The 14,342-nt window shown below is 40.0% G+C and overlaps 1 protein-coding gene across 2 annotated transcripts in view; it reads right to left on the bottom strand.

The window, feature by feature from the left end:
- The window catches only part of cfap298 (cilia and flagella associated protein 298), a 159,222-nt gene that overhangs the window by 115,831 nt on the left and 29,049 nt on the right, over positions 1 to 14,342 (bottom strand). For both annotated transcript variants that reach the window (XM_051925756.1, XM_051925755.1), the window contains exons 2-3: positions 6,971 to 7,123; positions 200 to 367 (exon numbers count right to left, since the gene is read on the bottom strand). In XM_051925756.1, coding sequence (XP_051781716.1) covers positions 200 to 367; positions 6,971 to 7,109 — 307 coding nt within the window. In that variant the 5' untranslated portion in view covers positions 7,110 to 7,123. The remainder of the gene's footprint in view (positions 1 to 199; positions 368 to 6,970; positions 7,124 to 14,342) is intronic.

Below are 14,342 nucleotides of genomic sequence, written 5' to 3'. Positions count from 1 at the left end.
TATATATATATATACACATACATATATATATATATATATATATATATATATATATATATATATATATATATATATATATATATATATATATATATATATACACACACATATATATATATATATACATATATATACATATACACAGATTACTTTGAAATGTTTTAACTTTCATTCAAAATCCAACTATACAGGTGCTTACCTTGACCATTACGCCTACCAATACCATCCTTTTTATAGACTGCTCCACCACTTGGAATGCACTTTTCTGCCCAGTCATCTTTCAGTTTTAACTCAGTAATCTGTTCTTCTGTTAGTCCTTGCATATTCGGAGGGAGAGCTATTCCATGTTCTGCAAGCTCTTCTATTTCTATTATATTTAACAATGCACAACAAGAAATAATTAAAAACACATTTCAGCTCAACATGTCAAATTTAAGACTTTAACAGTGCACAGTTTAACTGTATGAAATGTATGTAAAATAATAAATTCTTAATTGGTTGAAAAAAATTCTTTTTGCATGCAGCGTTTGTACATGTCAGTGTAAAAATTAAATTTAAAAAGTCATTCTTAACAGTATCATCAGAGCATTAACCAACTATCCCAAATAGCAAACTCTGCTCTTCAAAACCTAGTGAAACAACTGTCCTTTTATAAAAAATACTTTGCAAATACAACTGCTCACCACATTGATGCTTGTAGCAATGAAACCTTCAAATACCACTTTTTTGTAGTACATTATTTAAACCTGAAAACAATAGGTGATACCTAGTCCAGTACCCACAATTTATTATGCACTCCGGGTCAGAATAAAATTTGTAATTAACCCAATCTATCCCAACCAGGACTCAAACACAGTAATCTGGGCCTATAATACATCAGTGCTAACCACCAAGCCATACTGCTACCTATGCTAAAAAATATACTGCTCAAAAAAATTAAAGGAACACTTTTAAATCAGAGTATAGCATCAACACAATGAAACTTCTGGGATATTGATCTAGTCAGTTAAGTAGCAGAGGAAACCCAGCCACAGGGGATGCAAACCAAGCCACAGAGGATGCACAAACCAGTGTGTTTCTTCATGCCGGTCCAAAGCCTGGATAAATGGGGAGGGTTATGTCAGGGAAGGCATGCGGTGTAAAATTTTGCCAAATCAATATGTGGACAACAGTACAAATTTCCATACTGGATCGGTCGAGCCCCGGGTTAACAGCGACCGCCACCAGTACTATTAGCTAACAGGGTTATGGCAGAAATTGGGCTACTGTTGGCCGAATAAGAAGAAAGAGAAGAAGAGGGGGGAGACATGTCCGGAGGCAGTAGGAGAGGAGGAAAGTAAAGAGAGTGGAACGGAGGGTAGGAACTTTGAATGTTGGCAGTATGACTAGTAAGGGGAGAGAGTTAGCAGATATGATGGAGAGAAGGAAGGTTGATATATTGTGCGTGCAAGAGACTAAATGGAATGGGAGTAAGGCCAGGTGGATTGGAGGTGGATTCAAATTGTTCCATCATGGTGTGGATGGGAGGAGAAATGGAGTAGGAGTTATTCTGAAGGAACAGTATGTCAAGAGTGTTTTGGAAGTGAAAAGAGTGTCAGGCAGAGTAATGATTATGAAGCTGGAAATTGGAGGTGTGATGATGAATGTTATTAGTGCATATGCACAGCAACTTGGGTGTACAATGGGTGAGAAAGAAGATTTTTGGAGTGAGTTGGATGAAGTGATGAACAGTGTACCCAAGGGACAGAAAGTGGTGATTGGAGCGGATTTCAATGGGCATGTTGGTGAAGGGAACAGTGGAGACGAGGAGGTGATGGGTAGGTATGGTGTGAAGGAGAGGAATGAAGAAGATCAGAGGACAGTGAATTTTGCCAAACGGATGGACTTGACTGTGGTGAATACGTATTTTAAGAAGAGGGAGGAACATAGGGTTACGTACAAGAGTGGAGGAAGATGCACATAGGTAGATTACATCCTATGCAGAAGAGTTGATCTGAAGGAGATTGAAGACTGCAAAGTGGTGGCAGGGGAAAGTGTAGTTAAGCAGCATAGGATGGTGGTCCGTAGGATGACGTTGGAGATCAAGAAGAGGAAGAGAGTGAGGGCAGAGCCAAGGATCAAATGGTGGAAGCTGAAAAAGTAAGACTGCAAGATTGAGTTTAGGGAGGAGGTGAGACAGGCACTGGGTGGCAGTGAAGAGTTACCAGACAGCTGGGAAACTACAGCAGATGTAGTAAGGGTGACAGCAAGAAGGGTGCTTGGCGTGACATCTGGAAAGAGGAAGGAGGAAAAGGAAACCTGGTGGCGGAATGAGGAAATACAGGAGAGTATACAGAGGAAGAGGATGGCAAAGAAGAAGTGGGATAGTCAGAGAGATGCAGAAAGTAGACAAGAGTACAAGGAGATAAGGCGCAAGGTGAAGAGAGAGGTGGTGAAGGCTAAAGAAAAGGCGTATGATGAGTTGCATGAGAGGCTGAACACTAAGGAGGGAGAAAAGGTCCTGTACCGATTGGCTAGACAGAGGGACCGAGCTGGGAAAGATGTGCAGCAGATTAGGGTGATAAAGGATAAAGATGGAAACGTACTCACAAGCGAGGAGAGTATGTTGAACAGATGGAAAGAGTACTTTGAGAGGCTGATGAATGAAGAGAATGAGAGAGAAAAGAGGTTGGATGATGTGGAGATAGTGAATCAGGAAGTGCAACGGATTATCCATCCATCCATTATCCAACTTGCTATATCCTAACTACAGAATCACGGGGGTCTGCTGGAGCCAATCCCAGCCAACACAGGGCGCAAGGCAGGAGATAAACCCCGAGCAGGGCACCAGCCCACCGCAGGACAGACACACACACACCAAGCACACACTAGGGACAATTTAGAATCGCCAATGCACCTAACCTGCATGTCTTTGGACTGTGGGAGGAAACCGGAGTACCCTGAGGAAACCCAAGGCAGACACGGGGAGAACATGCAAACTCCATGCAGGAAGGACCTGAGAAGCAAACCCGGGTCTCCTAACTGCGAGGCAGCAGCGCTACCACTGCGCCGCCTGCAACGGATTAGCAAGAAGGAAGTAAGGACAGCTATGAAGAGGATGAAAAATGGAAAGGCCGTTGGTCCAGATGACATACCTATGGAAGCATGGAGGTGTTTAGGAGAGATGGCAGTGGAGTTTTTAACCAGATTGTTTAATGGAATCTTGGAAACTGAGAGGATGCCTGAGGAGTGGAGAAGAAGTGTACTGGTGCCAATATTTAAGAATAAGGGGTATGTGCAGGACTGCAGTAACTACAGGGGAATAAAATTGATGAGCCACAGTATGAAGTTATGGGAAAGAGTAGTGGAAGCTAGGTTAAGAAGTGAGGTGATGATTAGTGAGCAGCAGTATGGTTTAATGCCAAGAGAGAGCACCACAGATGCAATGTCTGCTCTGAGGATGTTGATGGAGAAATTTAGAGAAGGCCAGAAGGAGTTGCATTGCGTCTTTGTGGACCTGGAGAAAGCATATGACAGGGTGCCTCGAGAGGAGCTGTGGTATTGTATGAGGAAGTCAGGAGTGGCAGAGAAGTACAGGATATGTACGAGGGAAGTGTGACAGTGGTGAGGCCTGTGGTAGGAGCGACGGATGCATTCAATGTGGAGGTGGGATTACATCAGGGATCAGCTCTGAGCCCTTATTTGCAATGGTGATGGACAGGCTGACAGACGAGATTAGACAGGAGTCCCCCTGGACTATGATGTTTGCTGACAACATTGTGATCTGTATCGATAGTAGGAAGCAGGTTGAGGAGACCCTGGAGAGGTGGAGATATGCTCTAGAGAGGAGAGAAATGAAGGTCAGTAGGAACAAGACAGAATACATGTGTGTAAATGAGAGGGAGGTCAGTGGAATGGTGAGGATGCAAGGAGTAGAGTTGGCAAAGGTGGATGAGTTTAAATACTTGGGATCAACAGTACAAAGTAATGGGAATTGTGGAAGAGAGGTGAAAAAGAGAGTGCAGGCAGGGTGGAATGGGTGGAGAAGAGTATCAGGAGTAATTTGTGACAGACAGATATCAGCAAGAGTGAAAGGGAAGGTCTACAGGACGGTAGTGAGACAAGCTATGTTATATGGGTTGGAGACGGTGGCACTGACCAGAAAGCAGGAGACAGAGCTGGAGGTGGTAGAGTTAAAGATGCTAAGATTTGCACTGGGTGTGACAACCCCTAATGGGAGCAGCCAAAAGAAGAAGAAGAAGTAGCAGAGGGGGTTGTTTATCAGTTTCAGTTGCTTTGGTGTTAATGAAATTAACAACAGGTGCACTAGAGGGGTAACAATGAGACAACCCCTAAAACAGAAATGGTTTAACAGGTGGAGGCAATTGACATTTTTCCCTCCTTATCTTTTCTGTTTTTTTTCACTAGTTTTGCATTTGGCTATGGTCAGTGTCAATACTGGCTCCAGGAGGCAATACCTGGACCCTACAGAAGTTGCACAGGTAGACCAACTTCTCCAGGATGGCACATCAATATGGGCCATTGCCAGACTGTTTGTGGTGTCTCCTAGCACAGTCTCAAGTGTATGGAGAGGATTTCATGAGACAGGCAGTTACTCGAGGAGAGCTGGACAGGGCCATAGAAGGTCCTTAACCCATCAGCAGGACCAGTTTTCGGCAAGGAGGAACGGGACGAGCACTGCCAGATCCCTACAAAATGACCTCCAACAGGCCACTGGTGTGAAAGTCTCTGACCAAACAATCAGAAACAGACTTCACGAGGGTGGTCTGAGAGCCCGATGTCCTCTAGGGGGCCCTGTTCTCACTGCCCAGCACCATGAAGCTCTATTGGCATTTGCCATAGAATACCAGAATTGGCAGGTCCACCACTGGTGCCCTGTGCTTTTCACAGATGAGAACAGGTTCACACTGAGCACATGTGACAGCTGTGAAAGGGTCTGGAGAAGCCATGGAGAATGTTATGCTGTCTCTAACATCATTCAGCATAACCGGTTTGGTGGTGGGTCAGTGATGGTCTGGGAAGGCATATCCATGGAGAGATGCACAGACCTCTACAGGCTAGACAACAGCACCTTGACAGTCAATAGGTATCAGGATGAAATCCTTGGACCCACTGTCAGACCCTATGCTGGTGCACGAAAATGCCCATCATCATGTGGCAAGAGTATGCAGGCAGTTCCTTGAGGATGAAAGAATTGATATCACTGACTGGCCCCCACGCTCACCTGACCTAAATCCGATAGAACAACATGCCGCCAGGTTGCACCGAAGACTGTCCAGGAGCTCAGTGATGCCCTGGTCCAGATCTGGGAGGAGACCCCCAGGACACCATCTGTCATCTTATTAGGAGCATGCATACAAGCATGTGGGGGCCACACAAACTACTGAATACAATTTTGAGTTGTTGCTGTGAAACTTCGGCAAAATTGACTAGCCTGCCACATCACTTTTTCACTTTTATTTTCAGGGTGCCTTTGAATTCAGCCCTCTGTAGGCTGATAATTTTAATTCCATCAAACGATGTGGCATCCTTTATTCCTAACACATTACCCAGTCCATACCAGTACAGATGTCCAGTATGATTTTTTCCCCATTGAGATCTGATGTGTTTTCTAAGTGTTTAATTTTTTTGAGTAGCTTATTTATATTACAAACTGAACACAGCAAAAAAGTTCTGTAATAATACAATTAACTGGATACTTTTATAGACAAAAACAGTTACAAATGTCTTTAAATAGACAAATGCATGCATTTCTGCACTTGAGCAATATTTTAGCTGTCAAGATGAATTAATTGTTTCAATGTGCAAGAATATTTTATCAATAGTTGTATTTGCACAGTCAGTGATGTTGTAGTAAAACAATATAAGTACTGAAGAAAACATTTTTTTTACAATACCTTAAAAAATAATCACAATCAGAATTGTTGGTTTCATGAAGTTCTTCCTAACAATATTGATATTAATCTTTTTGATTCCACATTAATACATTTAATTTACATTGAAACAAACCCAGTAGATTTTAATCCTTTAAACAGATGAATACTCAGTCTTGAAAAATTGTTGCATTTATTCACACATTTTTATCCTAAGTAATCACCTTTTGCAAGGGTTTATGGCCACCATGATCGCCTGACTTAACAACGTGCGAATATTTCTTGTGGGGTCATTTACAGGGCAGCGGGTATGAAACAAATCCGCAGACTGTAAATGAACTGAAGTTGAACATTGAAAATGTGATACAGAAAATAAATCTTATGACATTGCAAAGAGTGTACATGAACATGTTGAAACGGGCACAGAGATGTATTGACGTACAAGGAGATCACTTTCAGCATCTTCTGTAAATGTGAGTATCAAATTTGATCATTTTTCTCTTTACCACGTCTTGGTTTTCGTGGGCCACCCTGTACTATCATGGCATTAAGACCTGTTAGATGAGAGAACACTTTTTTCTGTTTAATTCGTGCTTGTATCCTCACAAAGTTCGCCGATTGGTGATAAAGAGACATTGCTTCTGAACTTTTTTTGACATTTTGTAGTATCAAGTTAAGGTAGTAAGCACATTGTTACATAAGATAGCTTTGAACTTAATTTCATATTATTGCCACTTTGCTTATAAAAATGTTTATATACAGTAAGAACATAAAAACTGTTTAGCTTTAAGATTATGCATGTTGAGGTAATAATAGTTGTATTTTTGGAAGATAATTGTAACTTTTGAAAATTACCTGAATTGAAGTGAAATATGAATTTATTTTCTAAACAATTTAAATCCCAAGACAGTACATATTTGAACAGTATTCTGTAATTAGAGCAACTGGGAAAGGGAATGTGGAGCTTAAATATTTAGTCTTTTTTTGATCATTTCTAATGATAATTAGGAATTTACCAGTCCAGTGTGGAATCTGCTTGCTATAATGATTGAGAGATGTTCTCTGAAGGACACATAATGAAATGAATAAACAGTTACCTGCACATATTCTGTTGACTTTTAGTCTCAGGGAATAAATAGTTGTAATATGTTTGACTAATTCATCAATCAAAATGTCAACAGTGGTATCGAAGAGAAACTGGCTTTCATCACCATGTTTTACATGAAGACAGACCATTGTTGCACAGAAACCTAAAGGCAAACAAAAATTAGTATTTAGACTGAATCCCAGGTATAGAATCAAACACAAATAACAGATTCAATTTTAGTGTGTATACATTATCACTCCACAGTCAAATCCCAATCTGAAATAAAATTGCAATTGCAACCTCATAGTAATTTTTCTTCTAAACAACCAATTTCAAGATTTAAAGGAAATGTTCAGTATTTTCAAATTGAAGTTATTTCTTCACAGTCATGGTAAGCATCATAAATTAAAAAAAATACAAAACTACCTCTATGCTCTCTGATGCTCTCTGCTAAAAAGCACAGAATTTCACATAAAAGGTAGAGCTGTCGGTATGTCTTGAAATAATCTGATGGAAAAAAAAAAGATAAAAGAAAAATAATTTTGTGAAATTGTAGTTATTTTAAAAAGAATTTGGCTGTGTGTATAACTTTGCTCCTCATCTTCCTCCACGGCAACCTTTCAGCCCCAGGGATGTGGTTTCACTTTAAAACGTACTCTCCAAGGGCTGTTACTGATATTAAGAATGAAATTGAATGTTAATGTTGTTGTGGTGTGAAATTTTGTGTACAAGTTATAAATATTTTGTATGTCTTTATTTGTAACTTAGACAGAGCAGTGTAATATTAATGTTTTATCATTGATAAAAAAAGCAATGGTTTGATGTTTAAGAACCCCCCTTTTAGGACTGAGTCTTTGTAATTTTATGACAGGATCAGGGGAAGTGCCTAAAACCAGTTTAGCAAGAGATTCTCTGCAGGACTCTCTCAATCAACCCTCACAGGAAAGCCAGACTAGTGATGGGCCGCTCGATACTGAGGTTTCGACACTGTGTAGAGTTTTCGAAACACTGGAGCTCGAAGCACCGTTTCGAGGCTTTTTTCAAATGCGCCCGTCACATGATTTTGAGGCACTCTAGCGTAATGACGTCATTGATATCTTCCCAGTCAGCAGTCGATTTGGTCACTCACTCGTCTGTGTGCAGTTGTCCTTGCTACAGCGGAAAGGTGTGCTGACGCGAGTTCAAATCCTAATTGGGGCTCACATATGTTAAAATAAGGATCTTGTATAAAACAGTTATGTAGTACTTGTCTGTAAGTTAACAAATATATTTTGGATGCATTATGAACGATTTACATAGGGCACCTTTTTCCTTGGTGCAGAATCGTGTCCACATAGAATCTGTAACAAATTGATGAGCATATTTTGCGTAAGGTAGCACGTATTTTAACAATCCAGAATCTACTCTACCCCATGTCGATCATATCAGAGAGGCTAAGAAACGCTTCACTAAAGCCGACGTGGTCATTACACCAGTATATGCGCAAGACACTCCTCATTAAATGTTTTTACTATTCAGGAATTCCCAGATCTGTAGCTGATTTGTATTACTGATTTCCAAAAAGCAATGTGAGTAAAAGCGTGTGCTGCATAACTAATCACAACCTTTAGCGCCATCAACAGTGTCTTCTGCAGTTTAACGCAGAAATCCCGAGGCTTTCCTTAATGAGACAAAAAAGTTGTAAAGAAACTGCGAATTCATCCAGAGGTGAACATAAAGATTACTCAAGTACTGACAAGAAGGATCGGCTGGATAAGCACATCTGGAGCCAAACTTTCAAAAAAGCACCCGACTTTGTCAGCAACATCCTTTCCTTGTGAATGCAACTTATCAAAGGCTGCACTGGGGGGGTAAATAAGTAATCCTCCGAACTGCAGCACAACAGTGTAAATCATTGATGTAAATAGAATTATTGAAAGACTAAGCTTTTGTCGTTTCTGTATTCTTAAACCATCTTCCAGTTACACAATCCCCCACAGTCACTGTCACATTTAACGTTCCCTGCTCCTTACCTGTCTTGTTACCCAAAGCAACAACACTCAGTTTCATTCAAGGCTTTACCGTCCTTCCTTTCATAGACATAAAATACGACACACATTTCCTCTACATATGTGTCCAATAATAATAGTAAACTGGCAGGAACAAGAAAAAGCACAAGATGGGAATATTCATGACAACAGACTGGGCTTCAGGGCGAGGATGTGCCATGTCACCCATTTACGTGAGCTCGTCTGCCACCCCTCAGTTGCACTGGCACATGTTACACTGGGGGCAAATGCAATGGAGAATACCAACAATGTACATCTTCAGAAGTGGAATAAATCGACTATATAAGTAGAACAGTTCGGATAAACGATGAATTTTGTTAATCATAAACAATGCAACATAACTACTATATGTGTTGTTACTTTTGTATTTATTCTCACCAAACGTTACATATCTACATAGGTAATGAACATGGGTAATATGTTTATAATCATTCTCACTAAAATACACTGTCAAAATATATTAATGAGCAAATTGAGACACACTGGCCTTCAGGAAATATCAAAAAGCGTGTGCGCTGTCATTTAGGACAGAATGCATTGTTAACGTCACGCACTCTCTACTGACACAAAGTCACGAAAACAAAAGAAACAGCACAGTCCATGCAAACTCATATCCTTCTTGATTTTTGACCTTATGATTAATTATCAATATCAAATCAATAAAGTCATTTTAAGAAGATAACAAGTCCGCTATAGTCGGTTCAATTAATATAAAACAGAATCTCAATGATACGGGACTCACGAGTAGTAACGAATAATATGTGACACTGAGAAATTATAATTCCTAATAACGGGAACAAGTTAATACTACGACTTCCTAAAACGGACACTGTAAACGTAGGCATTTCAATAAATAATTTCAGAGACTTGTGTGTGCATTTCAATATCGATTTAAGAACTAGGTAGGCCACCTGTTGTACTATAAACAGTAGCTCAAGCAACACTTAACAGTAAATAGTCTAACAGGACAATGACTGACTGAAACGAAGATGCTGCGCCGCTACAATAAATGTTCACACTGTCATTCTGCATGTTTAGAAGGAGCTGATTGGCTGAAACTGTTTATAGAGAATTGTCCCAATTTGGAAGTGCCAAATAGCAATCAGAAACAAAAAGACATATTTAGGCATGCTGGACAGTAGTTTGTTTTTCTACAATACAGATTCAGTATAACACCAGGGTCTCCAAACACACAAATATGAAGCTTATTACGTTTTACAGTGAAACTCTTTACATACACAATATAATTAGGGACCTGTGCCCCCTGCCCGACTACGGCGGCCCAACCTTCCCTCGATAGCTCGATTCGCTCGCTAGCCGTCCAAATACGAAAATTTTGTTAAATGGAGGAATTGAAGAAAAAAAAAAAAAAAAAAAGTTTCACAAGAGGAGGATCAACAACGCGAACCCCTGATGTTTTTACTGAGAGACAGTTGCAATACCATCGAGCCACCTAATCAGGATAATTAACGAGTTCCGCACAACTGAACTACTACTTCTGTTCTTACTGCGTCGGATGTAGAAATATGTTGTTTGACATATGCATGTTAAATTGGTTTAATTGACACAAGAGTATCATTGTTGTATTCTCCTAATGAAGACGAAAAAATGTATATATTTATAGATGTATACTATATGACGTATGGTTTTTAACAAAATGAAGCGTTCCATAAAAAGGTTGCACGATTTACCTGATCTTTTTATATCTTTAACACTATGTATCAGAAAAAGGAAATCACAGCAATCCACAAGAACAATAATGAATTCTCAGCAACTACCTGAATTGTAGTTTCAGGCCGTCACTTAACTATATCAACTGAAGTGTGTAATGTCAATACGAATTACAAAATATAACTAGAGAGTCAAGTGTCAGACAGATTCTCAAAAATATAGAGGTCAATGCCTTTGAGTGTGCTGAGGCTTCACAAAGATTCAGTAACCAGTGCGCATGTCTGCTTGAGGCTTCAAAGCCCTGTCATGATGCAATCTCAGTACTACGCATGTCTGCTCGAGGCTTCGAAGCCTTTGTTAACCCACTGCGCATGTCTGCTCGAGGCTTCGAAGCCCTGTCATGATACAATCCCAGTACTATGCATGTCTGCTGGAGGCTTCGAAGCCTTTGTTAACCCAGTGCACATGTCTGCTCGAGGCTTCGAAGCCCCGTCATGATGCAATCCCAGTACGCATGTGTGCGCGATGCTTCGAAGCCTCCGTTAACCCAGTGCGCATGTCTGCTCAAGGCTTCGAAGCCCCATCATGATGCAATCTCAGTACTACGCATGTCTGCTCGAGGCTTTGAAGCCCTGTCATGATGCAATCTCAGTACTACGCATGTCTGCTCAGTGCTTCCAACCAAGCTTGATGATTCCAGTGCGCATGTCTGCTTAGTGCTTCAAATGATTATTCATGGAGCTCCCGTTTGAAGTACCTATGGCATCAACAGAGTTCAAAAAATCGACAGAATTGCCAGGTGAAATGAATGTTTGTGGATGATCAATACATTTTAAATGATTGTGCCCAATAATACTTGGTGGCAAAAAATAAAACTATAAATTGTGATCAAAGCACATAGAAACTCTCCCTGGTTTAATGAAAACACTCAAGCTCTTAAATTAGAGTGTTGAAAACTGGAGCGAAGATGGAGAACAACAAAGCTACATGTCTTTCAAACTGCATGGACAGAGAGTGTTAATAAATATAAAAAAGCTCTCTTTAAAGCTCGCTCAGAATACTATTCTACAATAACAGATAGCAATAATAAAAATCCTCGGGTACTGTTTAGAACAGTGGCTAAATTAACAAATGGAAATTCAGATCAACAGTGCAAAATACCAACAGATATTAGCAGTACAGACTTTATGAACTTCTTCAATGAGAAAATTAAAATATAAGATCACAGATCTCTGCATCACAGTACAAACCAAATACTAGCCTAGCAGACCCTGTCTCACATTGTATTCAGCACTTTAATAATTTTAATCCTGTAACTGAGCAGGAAGTCTTAAGTTTAATTTCTAAAATGAAGCCCACTACTTTTTCCCTAGATCCAGTGCCAACAAAACTAGTAAAAAGTGCAATGGATGTTCTTGCAGCGCCTAATCAATAGTTCATTATTGCATGGCACAGTATCTGAAGCACTAAAAGTGTCAGTTATTAAACCATCACTTAAAAAGTCAGACCTAGACCCACACATACTAAATAATTATAGGCCTATTTCAGATTTACCGTTTCTCTCTAAAATACTACAGAAAGTACTCGCCAGTCAGCTTCAGTCACACCTTACGCATTACAATTTATTTGAGAAATTCCAGTCTGGTTTCCGCACTGGTCATAGTACAGAAACGGCACTAATGCAGGTTGTAAATGACATTCTGATATCCTCTGATGAAGGAAACTCCACTGTAACTATGTTGTTAGGCTTAAGTGCAGCATTTGACACCATCGACCATTGTATTTTACTGCACAGGCTAGAAAATGATGTTGGGCTTACAGGCCCCGTGCTCGCTTGGTTTAGTTCTTATTTATCAAATCGATTCCAATATGTACAGAAATATGCTGACAGTACTCCATCATTATACACAAAAGTTCAATATGGTGTCCCGCAGGGCTCAGTACTCAGACCTTTACTGTTTTCACTTTACATGCTTCCACTGGGATCTCTCATTAGGAAACACAATGTTAATTTTCACTCGTATGCAGATGACACCCAGTTATACCTTTCATTTAAATCAAATGAAGTTTCTCCGATGTGGTCTTTAATTAGTTGTGTTAGTGAATTAAAGGAGCAGATGGATGAGAACTACTTGTCTTTAAATACAGATAAAACAGAGATGTTAATTGTTGGAGGGAATGACGCTGATCACAACAATATTTTGTCATCATTTAACTCAGTTGGAATCCCCATTAATTTTACTGAATCAGCCCGCAATCTAGGAGTTATCTTTGACTCTAACATGTCATTTAAAGCGCATATTACAAAGTTGTCCAAATCATGTTTCTTCCATCTTAAAAATGTTAGGAAATTAAGGCGCTTTCTAAATAAACAGGATTCTGAGATATTAATTCATGCATTTATTTCTAGTAGAATTGACTACTGCAATGCGGTGTTCACTGGATGTTCAAACTGTTCTCTATACAGCCTCCAGTTAATCCAAAATGCGGCTGCAAGAATTATTACAAGAACAAGAAAATACGAACACATAACTCCAGCTCTTAAATCCTTACACTGGCTCCCGGTTAAGTTTAGGGCAGACTTCAAAATCCTCCTTTTAACATATAAAGCATTAAATGGCCAAGGTCCAGCTTACTTGTCTGAACTTATCATGACTTTCAAACCAGAGCGCACATTAAGATCTCAAGATGCCGGTCTGCTTATGGTTCCAAGGATTAATAAAATAACAATGGGAGGTCGAGCTTTTAGTTACAGGGCCCCTAAACTGTGGAATGGTCTGCCTGTTACTGTAAGAGATGCTCCTTCAGTCTCAGCTTTTAAATCCCGGCTGAAAACTCACTACTTCAGTTAAGCATATCCTGACTAGAGCTGCTGATTAACTGTACAGACTGCATCTCTGTTGTTAGTCGTTAGCACTAAAACATAAGTAACATGATCGTTATAATTTGTTACTAACCCTCACCTATTCTGTTTCTCTTCTTGGTACTCAAACGTGGCACTCGGTGCCACGGCCCACCTGTCAAGTTGTTTTGCCTGCATAAGGTAAAGTCATCCCTGATGGAGGATCGCAGGAATCGTGGGAAAGTGGGGTCCTTTCATCGGATTGGCTGGCCCAGCGCTGTTTCAGCTGTGGAATGGCCAAATGGGGGAGGCCGCTTGATGGATGAGGTCTCCAGGACTCTAAATATATCCAAATCTTATTATGTGATATCATCTACTGTTAAATTCTGCTCCGTACTTCTAAAATTTTTATTTTTATACTGTATTGAGGATTTGTTCTATTCTGTGTATTGTATTGTATTGTATTGTATTGTATTGTATTGACCCCCTTCTTTTGACACCCACTGCATGCCCAACCCTACCTGGAAAGGGGTCTCTCTTTGAACTGCCTTTCCTGAGGTTTCTTCCATTTTTCCCTACAAGTTTTTTTTTGGGAGTTTTTCCTTGTCTTCTTAGAGAGTCAAGGCTGGGGGGCTGTCAAGAGGCAGTGCCTGTTAAAGCCCATTGCGGCATTTCTTGTGCGATTTTGGGCTATACAAAAATAAATTTTATTGTATTGTATTGTATAAATTATAAATCATTCAAATGCCTACTTGTAGAATGCATAATGCTGCAAAGAACAGCTTTAGTAATACGGGTGACGACATATCTCTCACTATAAT

The sequence above is a fragment of the Erpetoichthys calabaricus genome, chromosome 4, assembly GCF_900747795.2.
Source record: "Erpetoichthys calabaricus chromosome 4, fErpCal1.3, whole genome shotgun sequence".
In the NCBI taxonomy this organism is placed as follows: Eukaryota; Metazoa; Chordata; class Cladistia; order Polypteriformes; family Polypteridae; genus Erpetoichthys; species Erpetoichthys calabaricus.
Note: the sequence above shows the minus strand (reverse complement) of the source record. Positions and strands in the feature narration are given on the sequence as shown.